A 20,460-nucleotide genomic window follows, 5' to 3' on the forward strand; every position below is an offset into this window, starting at 1 on the left:
AAGATTACCCCCTTACATACCAAAATGCAGCGATCATGCCGGAATACAAACCCTTTCTTGTCAAGAGCTTCTACATCCTCCACTCTCATGCCAAAGATAAACAGGTTCTCCTCTCCTGCCTCCTCTGCCATTTCCACATTGGCACCATCCATGGTACCAATGGTAAGCGCTCCGTTCAACATGAACTTCATATTTCCAGTACCGGAAGCCTCAGTGCCTGCTGTGGAGATCTGCTGAGACAGGTCAGAAGCAGGAATCACTAGGAAAAAAAACAACATATTTAATGATTACCTGTTTGTAATACTGATGAATGCTACATGAATAGTACTGCACATAAGGAGTCCAGATCGCTACTTTTTATTTTCCTACTGTCCCCCATCACCCGCTGTCAGTGCTCAAAACTGCACTCAAATGCATTGTCAGCACTGCTGTACATGCCTTCAGGAGCCCTCTCCATTATGTTAGCATGGCACAATAGTCCTGACCGTGTATTTTCGTGCAATTTGAAAGTAGACAGTAGGGGGATAGGGGGCAGCAGGACAATATAAAATAGCGATATGGACTCCTCATCTGCAATACTACTCATGTATTACTGCAGATAATTGTCCAATATCATGGTGACAGATTCCCTTTAAAGGCTATGGGGAAGATTTACTAAGACTGGTCTTTTATACGCCAGTCTTAGTAAAAATAAATCTGCCCCGCACAATTGGAATGCCCGGATAAATGGGCTGATGAAATATACCCTTGTTGTTTCCTGCATATAGAGTGAGGCTCCCCGTTGGAGGTTTATATGTCATAAGTGACACTAGTATATGTATTATATCTTGTGTTGCATCTTGGACAGGAAGCGGAGTGGATCACTGCTCAGACAGTCTAGGTGACATGGGGGGGGGGGGGGGAGGTGTGGGTTCGGTGTTTTTTGTGTAATCGAATGTTGATGCACATTGATATTTGGTTCTCAAACCTTGATTTATTTCCGGACATATGATTGTACTGTGTCATTGAGCGACATGTTGGAAGGTTGGTTTATTTTGTTTACAAAACCAATAAAGAATATCTGATAAAAAAAAAAAAATCTGCTGCAGTAAGTGCTACAAATTAACAGACACAGACCTCTCATCAGATCTTCTGGCTATCCGTGCGCCAGTCTACTCTACACCAGCTATGAGCTGGCACAGATTTCAGCTATAATTTACCCAAGTTTCTGTTGGGCTGTGAGAAGCCACTACTGCCCTCCAACTAAGCCCCGGCAAAAAGTGTAAACTGTTGAAAATTATAGTGCAAGTATGTGTGTGCAATAATTTGCAACTCTGTGGAGTAAAACGTTGGATGAATCTGCCCTTAAAGGGGTTGTCCTGGTTCAGAGCTGAACCCAGGCATATCCCCTTCTTCCCCTACTCAGCCTCCCTTATATGAGCATAGGAGCATTTCATGCTCGGATGCCCTCCTTTGCCCTGTGCTTAATCGTGCAGGGCAAAGGCATTTTCTGGAGATCCGGTAAAATGGCTAGGGCAGAGCTAAAGCCTGCCCATCACCGGGAACACTGCTAGGTGGAAGCCTCCGCCTAGCAGTGTAATAATATATTAAAAAAATGCCGAAGCTCATGTCAGGGGGGCCGGAGGGGTCAAAATGGGGATATGTCTGGGTTCAGCTCTGAACCCCGATTACCCCTTTAAGTTTCAAGCCGCAACCACCATAAGAGCCAAGCTGCATTACCCTGGCACGGCCACTAAAATTTGCCCGGAACTCTGCTTCTGGCTCTGTTTAAAGTGCTAGTGCTGGCGGCTACTGAAAACAGCTTATTGGTGGGGTGCAGGTTGTCAAACTCCCACTGATCGGATATTGACATCTTGAGGATAGGTCAACAATATCAGGAGCCCAAAAACCTATTGAATATCAAGGGTCTGATTATGAATTAACTTTGTAAAAGTTGCTTTTTCTGCCTAACTAGACTGCCGACATGAGAAATAAAGGTATGCTTTTTGTCTCCATCGTCGGCCCTACCAGGCTATATGCCTGGTAGGGTAGACTTGATCTGGGTGACAGAGCCTCTTTAATGAAAACGATTGAGAAAGCAAACTCTGTTAGTCAGCCTAGGTCGTCTCTCTTATCTATCTTCTACCCTCTCCATCTTGCCTTTCCCATCTTATTAGTTAAGACTTTTCTTCACCTCCTCTTTACATGTTTTACGAGTTATTCTTTTACTCTGTTCAGCCTTATTACACGTGATGTAACGTGGTCAACTAATATTGCACAACAAGTGTCTTAAAGTATGCTCAAACATATGCCAAAACCGGGTCCTTTTGGTTTACATTTGGCCAGGATACATGAGGGTAATTGGGGTAATAGGGTTCTGTAACCCAAACTGTATTGAAAATTTTTGTCGACTTACACTTTTCTCCGCCAGTCGCATAGAACTGAATGAAGCAGTCAGTGGTCATACCACTCCATTCACATTAGGAACTCAGGGTCCCAGTGGTCGGACCCCAGCCATCATATCCTTATTACATATCTTGTGAATACGTGATAAATGTTGTTATGTGTGACAACACCTTTAAAACATTCAGCAAGGCCATTTTAAACAGTTGCTCCAAATGTATTTGTCAGACAAGGCGTGAATGTAGCCTAACCCTGTCCTAAACTATCAATATGAGGAATAGAGCCACAGAATAACCTACCCTTCTCTGCCAGAGACACTCTGTAGTTCTCCAAGTATATAACCTTTAGTCTGTCTCCAACTACAGGATCATTGTTCACAATGTTTGCAACAGATGTAATTAATTTAATGGTCATTTTTGCCATATGGTAACCGGGAGCTGCCTGTAAAATACAGAAAAAATTAAGAGAGGTCACTAATATTCTCATAATATACATAAATATTAATTAAAATTGAAATATACAGGCAATAATAAAGATGATGGATGAGCAACCAACCAAGGTCATTACAGAAAAGGAAATGTATTTACTACTTTTTTCTTTGCTGATTTTTAACCCCTTCCATCAAAAGCCAGTTTGGGCCAAATGACAAAGCCCTATTTTTCTATTCTAACATGTGTCACTTTAGGGTACTTGCCACAGAGGATTCCGGCAATCTGGACGCAAACAGATGCATTTGTGAGATGGATCCGGATGCGGATCGTCTCACAAATGCATTGCAATACCGGATCCGTCTTTCCGGTTGTCATCCGAAAAAACAGATCTGGTATTTATTTTTCTCTCATTTTTAAAGGTCTGCGCATGCCGGATCCGTTTTTCCAGAACTCGTAATGCCGGATCTAATACATTTCAATGGAAATTTATGCCGGATCCGGCATTCTGGCAAGTGTTCACGATTTTTGGCCGGAGAGAAAACTGCAGCATGCTGCGGTATTTCCTCCGGCCAAAAACCGTAAGAGGGACTGAACTGATGCAAACTGAACTCTCCATTCAGAATGCATTAGGATCAGTTTTTTTCCGGTATTGAGCTCCTGTGACGGAACTCAACACCGGAAAAGATAAACGTTAGTGTGAAAGTACCCTATCTGGTAATAACTCTGAAACACTTTTACTTATCCAAGCAATTCTAAGAACGTTTTCTTGTGACACATCATACTTCATTTTGGTGGTGAATTAGAGTTTGTAGGTTTTACATTTACATGTAAAAAAAAAATGTTAGAAGACTTAGAACTTTGGAGGCAATTTTTGAAATGTTCAAGAAAATTTTCAAAACTGTGTCAGCAGCCCCCCTTATGTGCCAGTAGTCCCCCTTATGGGCCAGTAGCTCCCCCTATCATGTGCCATTAGCCCCCCTTATGTGCCAGTAGTCCCCCTTATGTCTGTGCCAGAAGGCCCCCTTATGTGCCAGCAGCCCCCCTTATGTGCCAGTATTGTAATTTTTACACACACATATATATATATATATATATATATATATATATATTCTATATAAAAAAAAAAAACTTATACTTACCTCCTCCAGGATGCGATTCAGGCCTCTTCCGGCCTATTTCCCTCGCTGGCTCAGGCGGCGCGATGACATTATCGCGCCACCTGCAGCGGCCTCTGATAGGCTGCCGGCCTAGTGCAGTCAGAGGAACAGGGAGGGGACACACCTCTCCCTGCCGCAGCACAGACATTTGTATTGCTGTCTTGAGGACGGCGATACAGATGACTATAGAGATGAGTGAGCGCTTCCATAATGGAAGCGCAGCGCTCATCTCCTGCTGCGCCCCGGGCGGCCACCTGGTCCAAGAAATGGCCCTGCCCATATGGCACAGCTAGGTGAGTGTTAGGTCCCGAGCTTTTTGAGAAAACTTGGCGCGGTGCTCGGGCTCAGACATGTCCTCCACAGTAGGATATGTTGGATAATCTCAAAATTTTAACATCAGTATGAGGGTTTAGTAAGACCGCAGAGTGCACCTGTCTTTGCAAATGTTATTATTTTGTTCCACAGGAATGAAAGCAAAATGGAAGTGATTTTGTAACATGGAATTTGCTGAACTTGTTTTTAGGGGCCATAGCATTTTTTATTTTTTTATTGACTGAGCTGTGTAAGTTTGTTGCAGGACGAGATGTAGTTATTTTTTTTGTACCATTTTTGTAATACCACTGAAAATGGCGGTGATAAAATTGAAAATAATAAATCTTTATTATTAATTGCATTTTAAATTAAAAGCAAGCAAAAACAGCAAAAACTTTATAATATCAAAATCTACTGCCAAACAGTGGACCTGAGCAATATAGTATTGTTAGTCCCCTTAGTAAGGAGTGGACTCAGGTGACCCACACTCTCATGTGGACTGACGGAGGCAGAGTATAAGGATCAACACAGGCCTACAAGGCCTGTATATGTCCAGAAAATACTGGGTATAAGGGGAAAGGAGTAGGAGGAGACCGTACTGAATTTTAGCCCACTACTACATTAACAGCATCGTGGGTTACCGATCACCCCTAAAGTTAGTCCTAATAATGCCCCAAACCTAGATAACTAAGTGTGGCTGTATTTGATTAAATACGCTATCTAGTATTTGCTAAGGCTCGACACATTTCTAATGTCATCAGGAGCCTCACGTGCCTAGGACAGCATAAGTATATTGGTTTGCAGAGTTCACAGCAGAGCACACGCCACCTCTCACGCGGCTAGCGCCACCGGCACTAGAACGGTCATGAAGCTGCCGCCGAACATGCCGGTATTTAAGTGATGTGACCCCTCCCATTAAGGGGCCGGACAGAAATGTGTAGAAGAACGGAAATCGCACCTCTCACTTTGACAGTTACCGCATCCTTCATAATACGGGGGCCCCGGAGAAAAGGGTAGTCATGTTCGATACCCTGAAGGAACAAAGGGACCTAAGGCGGATAATTTATGGCAGCAATAGATTAATACAGTACAAGTAGTAATAACAAAGGTGCTGAATAGATATGAATTTGTAACAGTCGGCATACTGTCCGTGTTACCAGATAGACATGTACCGAACAGTATACTGTAAGCAATGAGATAAGAGATATGATACTGGCCTAAAATACCAGCGCTGATAATATAAATTGTTAATGTTGTTGAAAACGATTTAGATAGAATAAGACAGATTATACGCGCCCATTATAGTGCATGAGTAACTGATCCCCCTATGTAAAAGGTGGCAGAAATTATAATGATGAGCGGAGAGAATATTATATTCGAGGCAAATTAATATAATTAAATGAAAATAAATAAATAGAAAAGCTAATTCCAGTGCCGACATATTCAGCTACTCATAAATGCTGTATATTGTCAATAAGCACATTGTATCCAATTCAGGTATGGAGTTAATATTAGCCTAAATATAAAGAAAGTAATAGTTGATTCTACAGCCTGAGGATGTTATAAAGAAGCATGTAATATGGCATATATGAGGAACAGGATTGGGGTAAAGGGTACAGACAACCTGATAGGCTGAAGCGGGGAACCATACATTTGCACTCAGTTTTATTAGTATGGCCAAAGGTTGACAAAGAGCGAATACAAGCTTAAACAGGTCCAAGACTGGTGGGCTATGGGTCCCCGTCAACTAACAGTGGTACCTCATATGTCTAATTGACATCAATAGACGTCATATGAAAAGATATATGTAGGTGTACAAAGGCATATCCTTTATAGAAAACATGTAAAGGAGATATGACCGTTGAGACCCTCTGGGCGCACAGTGCCGAGGAGCAAAATCCATTGCGCCTCTTTTTGTAGGAGGTGTCTATCAAGATTCCCCCCTCTCACGGATGGCTTAATCATCTCAATCCCCTGGAAGCTGAGCCATTCAGGACCTCCGGCATGGCAATCATTCACATGTCGCGCAACCGGGGTGTCAGCGCCATTTTTGATGTCATTTAGGTGTGTTCTCCAATCCTCCTCCTAAATTCCCTAAGTGTTTTTACAACATATTGTGCCCCACATCTACAGCTGGCTAGGTAGACGAGGCCGGTAGTTCTGCAATTTATAAAAGTCCTAATGTCAAAAAGCGATCCTGTGCTGGCACTATGAAATGTTTTGCCTTTTTTGATGGATTCACATGCAATACATTTGCCACAGCGGAAGGTACCGGTAAGTGGGTTCCTTAAACAACAAGAATCCGAAGTGGGTGATTTGTGGAAGCTGTGCACCAAGCGGTCCCGGATGTTCCTGCCTCGACGCCGGGTAATAGTGGGGGCCCTGCCAACCAGATGACCCACATCTGGATCAGTACACAGTATCCCCCAAAATTTGACCAAAATCTCCCTCACGGGGTCATGTGCCTCATCATAATTACCAATGACACGAACTTGTTCAGGGCCGTCTGTTCGCTGTCACAGATTAAGCAAGGACTCCCTACTGCAACTCATGGCCTGTTGATAGGCCTGATTGAGAAATTTAGTTGGATATCCTCTCTGCCAGAACCTCCGCTGTAAATCAAAGCGAAAATCTGCCAGGGTAGAACAATTGCGGTGCAATCTTAAATCTTGCCCTTTCGGGATTCCTCGTTTGAGAGACAGAGGATGACAGCTCTGCCATCCAAGTAGGTTGTTGGTCGCTGTTTTTTGCTTAAGAGACGCGTGCCAAGGTCCCCATTGGTTCCCCTGTATATGGTTAAGTCCAAGAGGGTAATGCTTGTTGGATGAATCTCAGAGGTGAAAAACAAACCCCAATCGTTGACATTAAGTGCCTGAACAAAGGAATCAAAGGACGCTGCACTCCCTCTGCACAGAATCAGGACATCGTCAATATATCGAAACCATGCTAGGATGGACGATGCCCAGTTGGACATCTCATCACCAAACACCACCTCGCGTTCCCAACCACCCAGATATAGATTTGCATATGTGGGGCCACAGGGACTACCCATTGCAACGCCTTTCTTCTGTCGATAGACCTTTTTGTTATACAGAAAGGTGTTGTGTTCCAATATGAACCAAAGAAGCTGCAACACGAGTTCATTATGGGGCCAAAGGTGCATACCTCGTTCTTGTAAAAATGATGCCACCACCTCACAACCCTTACCATGTGGTATGGAGCTATATAAGGCTTCCACATCAAGACTCGCTAATAAAGTGTCTTGCTCAACATTGAGGCCATCTACCTTCTTGATGACCTCCATGGAGTCGTGCACATAGGAAGGGAGTGAGGTTACAAATGGTCTCAGGACCTGGTTCATGTAGGTGCTGATAGGATGTGTCAAACTATTAGTACCTGACACAACTGGGCGACCTTTCAGTGGAACCAGTCCTTTACGAACCTTGGGTAATCCATAGAAAACCGTTGTTTGGGGGTGCAAAGGAAGTAGATAATCAAGTTCAGCCTTACTAATCAGTTTAGAGTGAAATGCCTGACTGAGTATGTCATTGAGATCACTACGGTGGTAAACTACTGGATTGCTAGGGAGGATCTCATAGCACAATGAGTCATTAAGAATCCTTTGGCACATCCCTAAGTACTGCGATTCATCCAGAATGACCACGTTACCTCCTTTATCGGAGGGTTTGTACTATTTTTGCAATTACTTTATCACTTTTTATACCATTCTCTAGGAGGTGAGGTGGGCAAAAATTGCAATCCTGTTAGTGTTTTTTTTGTTTTTTTTTAATGGTGTTCCTCACGCGGTATATATGATATATGATAATTTTATTCTGTGGGTTGATACAGTTATGGCGATAAAGTTTTTTGTGGGACAGGCTGTAATTTGTATTGGTATTATTTTGGGATAACATGACTTTTTGATCACCTTTTATCCAATTTCTTTGAGAGGTGAGATGACAAAAACAGCAATTCATAGGAAAACCCCTATTACATGCAAATTACATGCAATCTGGAAGTACAGTTACGTGAAGGAGTTAATCATAAGTTACAATGTATTCTAATGACTGAACTTGGAATGATATAATTATTTATTGAACAATGAACATTAGAGATATATAAATCAGATTTATTTATTGTACTTTACCTTTCCTCCAATCATAACTGTCCTTGGCACAAATATTTTGGATGGATCCTTCTTGATTCCTGGAAAATTATGAGTGTTAGAAAAAGCAGATGTTATAAAATATACAAACTGTAAGGCGATGAGAAAAGACTGTATTCACTTATATTCCTCTGTTTTATTCTACATTATTTAACCTCTTCTACTCAGGCTTGGAGTAAATGTCATCTTCCCCTTGGATACATCGTGGACAGACACATCTATGCCATTACATAAAATAATTTTAAATCATAGTTATGTACTCTACAAGACACAAGCAGAAGGAGTATCTAAGGGAGACCCAGCAGTTTGCTCCAACCACAGAAGCAGCTGAAAACTTAAAACTTACAGCATTTGATAAAATATTAAGAAACAAGCAAATCTCTTATTGTTTCTGCTACCCCCACGTTAGAGACCTTATCTCATTGTTTCGATCTCAACCATAATTCATATAGAACACAACTATCCGATGTCTCCAAATGGCAATCAGACCTGGGCACTACACTTTCTGATACACAGTGTACAGAAATCTGGGAGTCAACACATAAAAGTGCCCAGAATACGCCAATGCTAGAAACATCGTATAAAGTGCTACTCCACTGGTTGACCTTCTCTAGATGATGTACTACACAAATGGTGGGCTTACCTCCTAGTGGAAAGGCTTTGGATTTTATAACAAGACATGGAGGCTCATATTGCTATCTCCTTCTTTACTGAAAATCCACAGCAGCAAAGAAAAATTAGGGCTCTTTCACACTTGCGTTCTTTTCTTCCAGCATAGAGTTCCGTCGTCGGGGCTCTATGCCGTTTTATCCTAATGCATTCTGAATGGAGAGAAATCCGTTCAGGATGCATCAGGATGTCTTCAGTTCCGGACCGGAACGTTTTTTGGCCGGAGAAAATACCGCAGCATGCTGCGCTTTTTGCTCCGGCCAAAAATCCTGAACACTTGCCGCAAGGCCGGATCCGGAATTAATGCCCATTGAAAGGCATTAATCCGGATCCGGCCTTAAGCTAAACGTCGTTTCGGCGCATTACCGGATCCGACGTTTAGCTTTTTCTGAATGGTTACCATGGCTCCCAGGACACTAAAGTCCTGTTTGCCATGGTAATGTGTAGTGGGGAGCGGGGGAGCAGTATACTTACCGTCCGTGCGGCTCCCCGGGCGCTCCAGAGTGACGTCAGGGCGCCCCACGCGCATGGGTGACGTGATCACATGGATCACGTCATCCATGCGCATGGGGCGCTCGGACGTCATTCTGGAGCGCCCCGGGAGCCGCACGGACTGTAAGTATACTGCTCCCCCGCTCCCCACTACTACTATGGCAACCAGGACTTTAATAGCGTCCTGGCTGCCATAGTAACACTGAACGCATTTTGAAGACGGATTCGTCTTCAAATGCTTTCAGTTCACTTGCGTTTTTCCGGATCCGGCGTGTAATTCCGGCAAATGGAGTGCACGACGGATCCGGACAACGCAAGTGTGAAAGAGCCCTAACCAAGGTAACATACAGAAACACCCCTAAGGGTAACCCCTCCCCCCAACCAGTCCATAAATAGGCCCTCCTTAGTGACATCTTCCTCTTTCTTTGCTGCTCCATGGCAGATAAGTATTCTAGTGTGGTAGTTATATTCGCTTTCCTTGTAGTACTTTTTCCCCCAATAAGTTTGAGTTTCTCTTAATTTTCCCCTCCTTTTAGTTTAGTTCTATTTGGTATATATTTATAGTTTTTATTGTGTTATTATCGGATATATATATTTGTTTGCCGCGGTTTTTCCTTTGCCCTTCCCAGTTTTTCGCTCATCCTCTCTGCCATATTGCGCCGCCGGCGCCTTGCCCCTCCTTACCCTTCACCTCGCTACCGCCGTTTCTATTCGTCCTCACCTGTCTGGTGGGGGTTTCGGCGCCATTGTTCCTCTCTTGGCACCTCCGACGCGGCAACCCGTTCTCTCTCGTTGCGCCCGAAATCTCGTGAGTTCCGGGATTTTGGGCGCCATCTTGGTTTGTCCCTGCCGCGCTCGGGAGTTGATTCGCGGGGCGGCACCTTTGTTGGGGGTGGCGCCCGCTCTTACTCCCCTTCCTATTGGCTCCTGGTGGGGGCTTGTCCCCCCTGCGTTTCGCGGCCGTTCTTGCGATCTCGGTCGCCAATTTGGGTGTTTTCCTCTGCAGTGCGGCTGTGTTCTACCGGTCTCCCTCATCTTTGCTTTCCCTTCAGGAGTGACTGACTAACTCCCTTCAGGGTTTCAGCCATGTCTCATCCTACCGACTTTAACCCCTCTGTACTGGTCAGTTCTCTAGTTGCTATAACTCAGGGATCCTCCCCTACTCCTCCTGGGGCTGTTTCTATGCCCTCGGTGGACGCCCAGGCCTTGGCCCTGCAACAATCAATCTCCCAGGCCATTGCTTAAGCTATGGGGTCTATGTCCTCGATTATCTCGCAATCCATATCACAGGCCCTTGTCCCTCTGGGGCCTCCCCGCATTCCTCCACCTGATACTGTTGCCTCCAGAAATCTAGTGAATGATAGCGTAGTTCTATCAAATGAGAGCGTGCTCAGCACACGCAAGAGAGCCTGTCCACACCAGGCAGAAAAGGCGCGTCGGTGGAAATCAGCTTGCGCTCAGCCCGAGCCTAGTTCGAACTCCGATATGGAGTCTGATGAGGAGGCTTTGAGTTACTACCTCGGTGGTTCAGATAATGAGATTGAGGGCGCTATGGTGGATCCTGAGGTGGACGATGACGTCCCTTTGGCTCGACCTTCTACTAGTGTGGCCGCAGGTGCTGCCCCTTTGAGCTCTGCCTCTATTACGGATCCTACAGGGGAACCCCTTTTTGATCCTGATAGTTTGCATCACCCTAGGTCTGCAGAGTGGATCCCCTCCCCACATGTGGCCCATTATTTAGAGGCCAGGATTAGAACACCCTTATGTAAGGAGACACATAATAAGTTAAGGGCCGAATGCCCACGCCCTTTGATACCTAATAAGGTCTGTGAGACCCCTAATGTAGACCCTAAAATGGTCCAGTTTCTGGCCAAGACAGGGTTTAACCCCCGCAGGGGCCTTGATACAGCACTTTGTGCTTGCCAGGATAAGCTCCTGGATATTTTAGGACCCCTTACAAAGATTTTTGATTTAGCAGAGTCTGCTAGAGCGGACAGCACGCCTATAGACCCGGAAAAGCTCCGAGGATGGGTGCAGCGTGCCATCTGCATTGCGGGGAATGTAAATACTTCCCTTGCAATTGAGAGGAGAAAGGCTATCCTCATAAAGATAGAGCCAAAACTGACCAACAGGGCTTTGACTGAAGCCGGCAAGGATGCTCAAGGGCTCCTTTTTGGCAATTCCTTTATAAAAGAACTAGGAAAATGTGTAGGGGCCTTCACGGCCTTGGACAAGGCGCAATCTTCTATGCGCAAAGTTTTTCACGGTAGGGTCTCTACCAGGGCCGGCAGTGTTAGGGGCCGACTGTCCGGCAGTGCGCATTTTCAGACCCATAACACAGGTCGAGGTCCCTTTAACCAACGCCTAGCGTTTCAGGACCAGAGACAGCAGGCCTCTTTCTTCCCGTCCAGAGGCGCTTCCGGAAGGTCCAGAGGTTTCAGAGGAACTCCGGGTTCAAGAAGTCCTTTCGGTGAGTCCTCAACATCCGCTTCTGTCTTCTTCCCTTTACATAGGAGGCAGACTCCAACATTTTTTACATGTCTAGTCTCTCATCACGTCCGACCCGTGGGTCCTGTCCACTATCAGGGGTTTTCAGATAGACGACCTGCTTTGTCTTCCTCCATCCAGGGCGAGGGAGTTCTCGCCGGAGTCTCGCCGGCTCATAGACGCAGAACTCATATCCCTTCAGGAAAAAAGGGCCATAGAAAGGGCCCCGTTATCCCAGGGTGGTGTCATCAGCGACATTTTCCTAGTAGAGAAGAAGGGAGGACAGTTTCGTCCAGTGATAAAATTTAAAAAATCTAAACGTTTATGTTCGTTACCGTCATTTCAAGATGGAGGGTATCCACCTGCTCAGGGACCTCCTTCTTCCGGGGGATTGGATGGTCAAGCTCGACCTGAAGGATGCTTACCTTACAGTGCCGGTTGCCAAGCAGTCCAGGGACCTGCTACGATTCCTTTGGAGGGGGCAGATCTGGCGTTTCACCTGCCTCCCGTTTGGCCTTTCCTCGGCTCCATGGTGCTTCACCAAGCTCATGAAGCCGGTGGTCTTATGGCTTCGCAGTCAGGGTGGCCGTCTGATAATTTACTTGGACGACATGCTGCTCATTGCCCAAGATCCGTCCACTCTTCTGGCTCATCTGCGTTTGTCCATCTCCCTCCTCACCGGCCTCGGTTTCGTTATCAAATCGAGAGAAATCTCGTCTTCAACCGTCGAGATCCATGGAGTTCTTGGGATTCAGAGTGGATTTAACTGCACACACTCTGTGCCTTCCCCTGGCCAAGGTCCGGTCCATCCGCAAAGAGTTGCATCACACTCTACGGCTTCCCCGGGTTTCCCTACGGCACTTGGCCCGTATCTTGGGTCTCCTGTCGTCCTCTAGTCAGGCGATTTTTCCTGCCCCGCTGCATTACCGGGCACTTCAACGGCTCAAGATTGCAGATCTTCAGGTAGGTGCCTCCTACACGGACTCAGTGGTCCTGGATCAGGACACCAGGGACGAACTGACGTGGTGGATTTACAATCTCGACGCGTGGAATGGCAAAGCCATCGTTGATCCCCAGCCGGATCTGGTCATAGAGTCGGACGCCAGCCTGCAGGGGTGGGGGGCTCGCTGCAACGGCGTTTCCACCGGAGGTCCTTGGTCAACGTCGGAGGCGACTTTGCACATCAACGCTTTGGAACTTTTAGCGGGATCCTTTGCGTTTCAGAGCTTCGCTGCGACAAAGTCAGTGCTTGCATACGACTCAGGATGGACAATGTGTCAGCCGTTCGCTATGTGAACTCCATGGGCGGCACTCGTTTTGCAATGTTAACGCATCTGGTGAAGGAGTTCTGGTCTTACTGTCTGGACAGGGGCTTCACGGTGGTGGCAGGTCTTCTCAATATCCACGTGGATTGGAATTCTTGGTACATCTCGGATTTCAGCGAGATTGGAGTTGACAGTGTTCTCTTCCATCGAATCCCTCTGGGGGCCGTTTTCCTTAGATCTGTTTGCTTCGCGGTGGAACGACCAGTTGGCCAGGTATTACAGTTGGAGACTGGATCCTCAGTCGGAGGCGGTGGACGCACTTCTCCAGGATTGGTCAGGCACCCTCTCCTATGCCTTCTTACCCTTCGCTTTGATTCCCCGGGTACTGTCTCAGGTGCGTCGCCAAGCGGCAGAGTTAGTTCTGGTGGCCCCCTTCTGGCAGGCCCAGGTGTGGTTTCCCCAACTTCTGGAGCTGCTAATCGAGGACCCTCGTCTTCTCCCGCCCCTTCCGGATCTTCTTTTGGGCCCAATGGGCCAGCACCACCTCCTCCTGGTGGACAACTCGCTTTGTCTTCTGGTGTGCAGAGTTTTGGGGGTCGCTGGAGTTTCGGAGACAACTAGATTCCTTCTGGAAAGTGCGTGGGCCCCAGGTATCAGACGGGCCTACCGGGCGGCCTGGGGATCTTGGTCTCGTTGGTGCATGGTCCGGAATCTGGATCCCGTTACGGCACCTGTAGAGGATATTTTACAGTTACTGTCCTCTCTTTTTGAAGACGGCAAGGCGTATCGTACGATTAATTTGTACAGGTCGGCTATTTCCTCCCGTCATCAAGGTTTCTCCGGTTGCCCGGCGGGTCAGCGTCCATTGGTACGCCGTTTGCTCAAGGGTTCTCGGCTCTCTCGGGCTCCTAGGCCCCGATTCACTTCTTTGTGGGACGTGTCTTTGGTCATTGATTTCCTTTCTCATTGGCCTCTTAATTCGGATCTATCTCTTAATCAGCTTTCGGCGAAACTCGTCACTTTATTTTGCATAGTATCGTGTAAATGGGTTTCTGATGTCCGCGCTTTGGACTTTGACGCAGTTTCCTTTACCCCGGAGGGGGTATCTTTCAACATTTCCCGCCGTACAAAAACCAGTATAAAAATCGGTCTCTTACCCTGCCTTTTCCGGTTCTTCTGCGGTTTGTCCGGTTTCGTGTTTCAGGGAGTACCTTTCACGGACTTAATCCCTGCGACTCTCGGACTTTCCGCAACTTTCCTTTCGTAGACCTTTCGCACCGGTCACCAGTGTTACCCTGTCTCGCTGGGTTAAGTGGATTCTGGCTCTCGCGGGCATAGATACGTCTGTCTTCACTGCCCATTCGGTTCGGGGTGCTTCTGCCACATCTATGGCAGTCTCTGGAGCCCGTCTGGAGGATATTTTAAAATTGGCGGACTGGTCCAGAGCTTCTACGTTTAGGGATTTTTATTTCAGACCTAGTCCTCATGCTTTTTCTTCGATTATTTCATCGCTTTAAACTTGCAATATGAGCCTCCGTGTCTTGTTATAAATTGAATGATTTTCCTAGTCTATGACGTAAAGTCATGATTTTATTAAAGACACGGAGGCGAGTATTGCCCTCCCTTCCCCTCCCGGCCTTCTGGGTTTGAACTCTATATTTCCTAGGGGAGTGTATCTGCTAGATTCTCATTGATTAGATTATCCTATTATGTAAGCTATATCTTGCCAAGCTTTGCTGCAGTTATTATATTTTTATTATTGGTCGATTTTGCCGTGCAATTAACACGCATTATTTTTCTCTTTTTCCTTAGGTTGTGATCCTTGGTTCCGGAGTGGTTCCTTAAAGTCCTTTACTTGCACGTTCCATGTCTGTCACTCCAGTTTGGAACGGCGTTATGATTGTCTCCCGTTGGAGTTTCACCGGTTTGAGAAGTTCCAGTGTCTCGTTTGGGGCCTGTTGGTTCTACAGTTTGACAAAGAAAGAGGAAGATGTCACTAAGGAGGGCCTATTTATGGACTGGTTGGTGGGAGGGGTTACCCTTAGGGGTGTTTCTGTATGTTACCTTGGTTATTTTTCTTTGCTGCTGTGGATTTTCAGTAAAGAAGGAGATAGCAATACTCGACTCTGTGTCTTTAATAAAATCATGACTTTACGTCATAGACTAGGAAAATCATTCAATTAGAGTTTACAATCTCAATCGCTCGGTGAGTGGTTACAATATTAACCACCTCCGGACCGCCTAACGCAGGATCGCGTTCCGGAGGTGGCAGCGCTGCGCACAGTCACGCATATACGCGTCATCTCGCGATGGCCGAGATTTCCTGTGAACGCGCGCACACAGGCGCGCGCGCTCACAGGAACGGAAGGTAAGAGAGTTGATCTCCAGCCTGCCAGCGGCGATCGTTCGCTGGCAGGCTGGAGATGTGTTTTTTTTAACCCCTAACAGGTATATTAGACGCTGTTTTGATAACAGCGTCTAATATACCTGCTACCTGGTCCTCTGGTGGTCCCCTTTGTTTGGATCGACCACCAGAGGACACAGGTAGCTCAGTAAAGTAGCACCAAGCACCACTACACTACACTACACCCCCCCCCGTCACTTATTAACCCCTTATTAGCCCCTGATCACCCCATATAGACTCCCTGATCACCCCCCTGTCATTGATTACCCCCTGTCATTGATCACCCCCCTGTAAAGCTCCATTCAGATGTCCGCATGATTTTTACGGATCCACTGATAGATGGATCGGATCCGCAAAACGCATCCGGACGTCTGAATGAAGCCTTACAGGGGCGTGATCAATGACTGTGGTGATCACCCCATATAGACTCCCTGATCACCCCCCTGTCATTGATTACCCCCCTGTAAAGCTCCATTCAGATGTCCGCATGATTTTTACGGATGCACTGATAGATGGATCGGATCCGCAAAACGCATACGGACGTCTGAATGAAGCCTTACAGGGGCGTGATCAATGACTGTGGTGATCACCCCATATAGACTCCCTGATCACCCCCCTGTCATTGATTACCCCCCTGTCATTGATTACCCCCCTGTAAAGCTCCATTCAGACGTCCGAATGATTTTTACGGATCCACTGATAGATGGATCGGATCCGCAAAACGCATACGGACGTCTGAATGAAGCCTTACACGGGCGTGATCAATGACTGTGGTTATCACCCCATATAGACTCCCTGATCACCCCCCTGTCATTGATCACCCCCCTGTCATTGATCACCCCCCTGTCATTGATCACCCCTCTGTAAGGCTCCATTCAGACATTTTTTTGGCCCAAGTTAGCGGAATTTTTTTATTTTTTTCTTACAAAGTCTCATATTCCACTAAGTTGTGTCAAAAAATAAAATCTCACATGAACTCACCATACCCCTCACGGAAACCAAATGCGTAAAATTTTTTAGACATTTATATTCCAGACTTCTTCTCACGCTTTAGGGCCCCTAGAATGCCAGGGCAGTATAAATACCCCACATGTGACCCCATTTCGGAAAGAAGACACCCCCAGGTATTCCGTGAGGGGCATATTGAGTCCATGAAAGATTGAAATTTTTGTCCCAAGTTAGCGGAACGGGAGACTTTGTGAGAAAAAAATTAAAAATATCAATTTCCGCTAACTTGTGCCAAAAAAAAAAAAATTTCTATGAACTCGCCATGCCACTCATTGAATACCTTGGGGTGTCTTCTTTCCAAAATGGGGTCACATGTGGGGTATTTATACTGCCCTGGCATTCTAGGGGCCCCAAAGCGTGAGAAGAAGTCTGGTATCCAAATGTCTAAAAATGCCCTCCTAAAAGGAATTTGGGCCCCTTTGCGCATCTAGGCTGCATAAAAAGTGTCACACATCTGGTATCGCCGTACTCAGGAGAAGGTGGGGAATGTGTTTTGGGGTGTCATTTTACATATACCCATGCTGGGTGAGATAAATATCTTGGTCAAATGCCAACTTTGTATAAAAAAATGGGAAAAGTTGTCTTTTGCCAAGATATTTCTCTCACCCAGCATGGGTATATGTAAAATGACACCGCAAAACACATTCCCCACCTTCTCCTGAGTACGGAGATACCAGATGTGTGACACTTTTTTGCAGCCTAGGTGGGCAAAGGGGCCCACATTCCAAAGAGCCCCTTTAGGATTTCACAGGTCATTTACCTACTTACCACACATTAGGGCCCCTGGAAAATGCCAGGGCAGTATAACTACCCCACAAGTGACCCCATTTTGGAAAGAAGACACCCCAAGGTATTCCGTGAGGGGCATGGCGAGTTCCTAGAATTTTTTATTTTTTGTCACAAGTTAGTGGAAAATGCTGATTTTTTTTTTTTTTTTTTTTTTTTTTTCATACAAAGTCTCATATTCCACTAACTTGTGACAAAAAATAAAAACTTCCATGAACTCACTATGCCCATCAGCGAATACCTTGGGGTCTCTTCTTTCCAAAATGGGGTCACTTGTGGGGTAGTTATACTGCCCTGGCATTCTAGGGGCCCAAATGTGTGGTAAGGAGTTTGAAATCAAATTCTGCAAAAAATGACCTGTGAAATCCGAAAGGTGCTCTTTGGAATATGGGCCCCTTTGCCCACCTAGGCTGCAAAAAAGTGTCACACATCTGGTATCTCCGTACTCAGGAGAAGGTGGGGAATGTGTTTTGGGGTGTCATTTTACATATACCCATGCTGGGTGAGAGAAATATCTTGGCAAAAGACAACTTTTCCCATTTTTTTATACAAAGTTGGCATTTGACCAAGATATTTATCTCACCCAGCATGGGTATATGTAAAATGACACCCCAAAACACATTCCCCACCTTCTCCTGAGTACGGAGATACCAGATGTGTGACACTTTTTTGCAGCCTAGGTGGGCAAAGGGGCCCATATTCCAAAGAGCACCTTTCGGATTTCACAGGTCATTTTTTACAGAATTTGATTTCAAACTCCTTACCACACATTTGGGCCCCTAGAATGCCAGGGCAGTATAACTAACCCACAAGTGACCCCATTTTGGAAAGAAGAGACCCCAAGGTATTCGCTGATGGGCATAGTGAGTTCATGGAAGTTTTTATTTTTTGTCACAAGTTAGTGGAATATGAGACTTTGTATGAAAAAATAAATAAATAAATAAATCAGCATTTTCCACTAACTTGTGACAAAAAATAAAATATTCTAGGAACTTGCCATGCCCCTCACGGAATACCTTGGGGTGTCTTCTTTCCAAAATGGAGTCACTTGTGGGGTAGTTATACTGCCCTGGCATTCTAGGGGCCCAAATGTGTGGTAAGGAGTTTGAAATCAAATTCTGTAAAAAATGACCTGTGAAATCCGAAAGGTGCTCTTTGGAATATGGGCCCCTTTGCCCACCTAGGCTGCAAAAAAGTGTCACACATCTGGTATTGCCGTACTCAGGAGAAGGTGGGGAATGTGTTTTGGGGTGTCATTTTACATATACCCATGCTGGGTGAGAGAAATATCTTGGCAAAAGACAACTTTTCCCATTTTTTTATACAAAGTTGGCATTTGACCAAGATATTTATCTCACCCAGCATGGGTATATGTAAAAAGACACCCCAAAACACATTCCCCACCTTCTCCTGAGTACGGAGATACCAGATGTGTGACACTTTTTTGCAGCCTAGGTGGGCAAAGGGGCCCATATTCCAAAGAGCACCTTTCGGATTTCACAGGTCATTTTTTACAGAATTTGATTTCAAACTCCTTACCACACATTTGGGCCCCTAAAATGCCAGGGCAGTATAACTACCCCACAAGTGACCCCATTTTGGAAAGAAGAGACCCCAAGGTATTTCGTGATGGGCATAGTGAGTTCATAGAAGTTTTTATTTTTTGTCACAAGTTAGTGGAATATGAGACTTTGTAAGAAAAAAAAAATCAAAAAAAAAAATCATCATTTTCCGCTAACTTGTGACAAAAAATAAAAAGTTCTATGAACTCACTATGCCCATCAGCGAATACCTTAGGGTGTGTACTTTCCGAAATGGGGTCATTTGTGGGGTGTTTGTACTGTCTGGCCATTGTAGAACCTCAGGAAACATGACAGGTGCTCAGAAAGTCAGAGCTGCTTCAAAAAGCGGAAATTCACATTTTTGTACCATAGTTTGTAAACGCTATAACTTTTACCCAAACCATTTTTTTTTTTACCCAAACATTTTTTTTTTATCAAAGACATGTAGAACTATAAATTTAGAGCAAAATTTCTATATGGATCTCGTTTTTTTTTGCAAAATTTTACAACTGAAAGTGAAAAATGTCATTTTTTTGCAAAAAAAATCGTTAAATTTCGATTAATAACAAAAAAAGTAAAAATGTCAGCAGCAATGAAATACCACCAAATGAAAGCTCTATTAGTGAGAAGAAAAGGAGGTAAAATTCATTTGGGTGGTAAGTTGCATGACCGAGCAATAAACGGTGAAAGTAGTGTAGGTCAGAAGTGTAAAAAGTGGCCTGGTCTTTCAGGGTGTTTAAGCACTGGGGGCTGAGGTGGTTAAGAAGGACCCTTGGGAAGCATTACTGGACTACTTCTATACCATTTATGAGAAACTAAATTCCATTATTACAGATTGTCATGACCGGTTATTTGGAGATTTTGACTCCTTGTGCATAGATGTACACATACAGTTGTGTCCAAAATAATAGCAGTGTGTTTAAAAAAGTGAATAAAGCTCAAAATCCTTCTAATAGCTTTTATTTCCATACACACAAATGCATTCGGAACACTACACATTCTATTCCAAATCAAAACATGAAGAAAAATATATCAAATTTGAGTTGTTCCTCTAAAAAAATTGAAGAAAAGTGAATATTAGACTGTTCAAAAAAATAGCAGTGTTTGTATTCTTCTTTACAAACTCAAACATTCACTATATAAACTAAAAAATGTTTAAGGTTTTGCTTTCCTTTGAATCACTTAATATTTAGTTGTATAACACTGTTTCTGAGAACTGCTGTACATCTGTGTTGCATGGAGTCAACCAACTTCTGGCCCCTGTGAACAGGTATTCCAGCCCAGGATGATTGGACTACATTCCACAGTTCTTCTCTATTTCCTGGTTTTGCCTCAGAAAC

General features: G+C 45.0%; 1 protein-coding gene across 1 annotated transcript in view; it reads right to left on the reverse strand.

Moving 5' to 3' along the window:
• Positions 1–20,460, reverse strand: part of PYGB (glycogen phosphorylase B) — a 124,044-nt gene that overhangs the window by 5,524 nt on the left and 98,060 nt on the right. Inside the window, exons 15-17 of the mRNA XM_040429652.1 lie at positions 8,430–8,488; positions 2,682–2,823; positions 52–259 (exon numbers count right to left, since the gene is read on the reverse strand). Coding sequence (XP_040285586.1) covers positions 52–259; positions 2,682–2,823; positions 8,430–8,488 — 409 coding nt within the window. The remainder of the gene's footprint in view (positions 1–51; positions 260–2,681; positions 2,824–8,429; positions 8,489–20,460) is intronic.

Source organism: Bufo bufo, chromosome 4 (genome assembly GCF_905171765.1).
Source record: "Bufo bufo chromosome 4, aBufBuf1.1, whole genome shotgun sequence".
NCBI classification, from domain to species: Eukaryota; Metazoa; Chordata; class Amphibia; order Anura; family Bufonidae; genus Bufo; species Bufo bufo.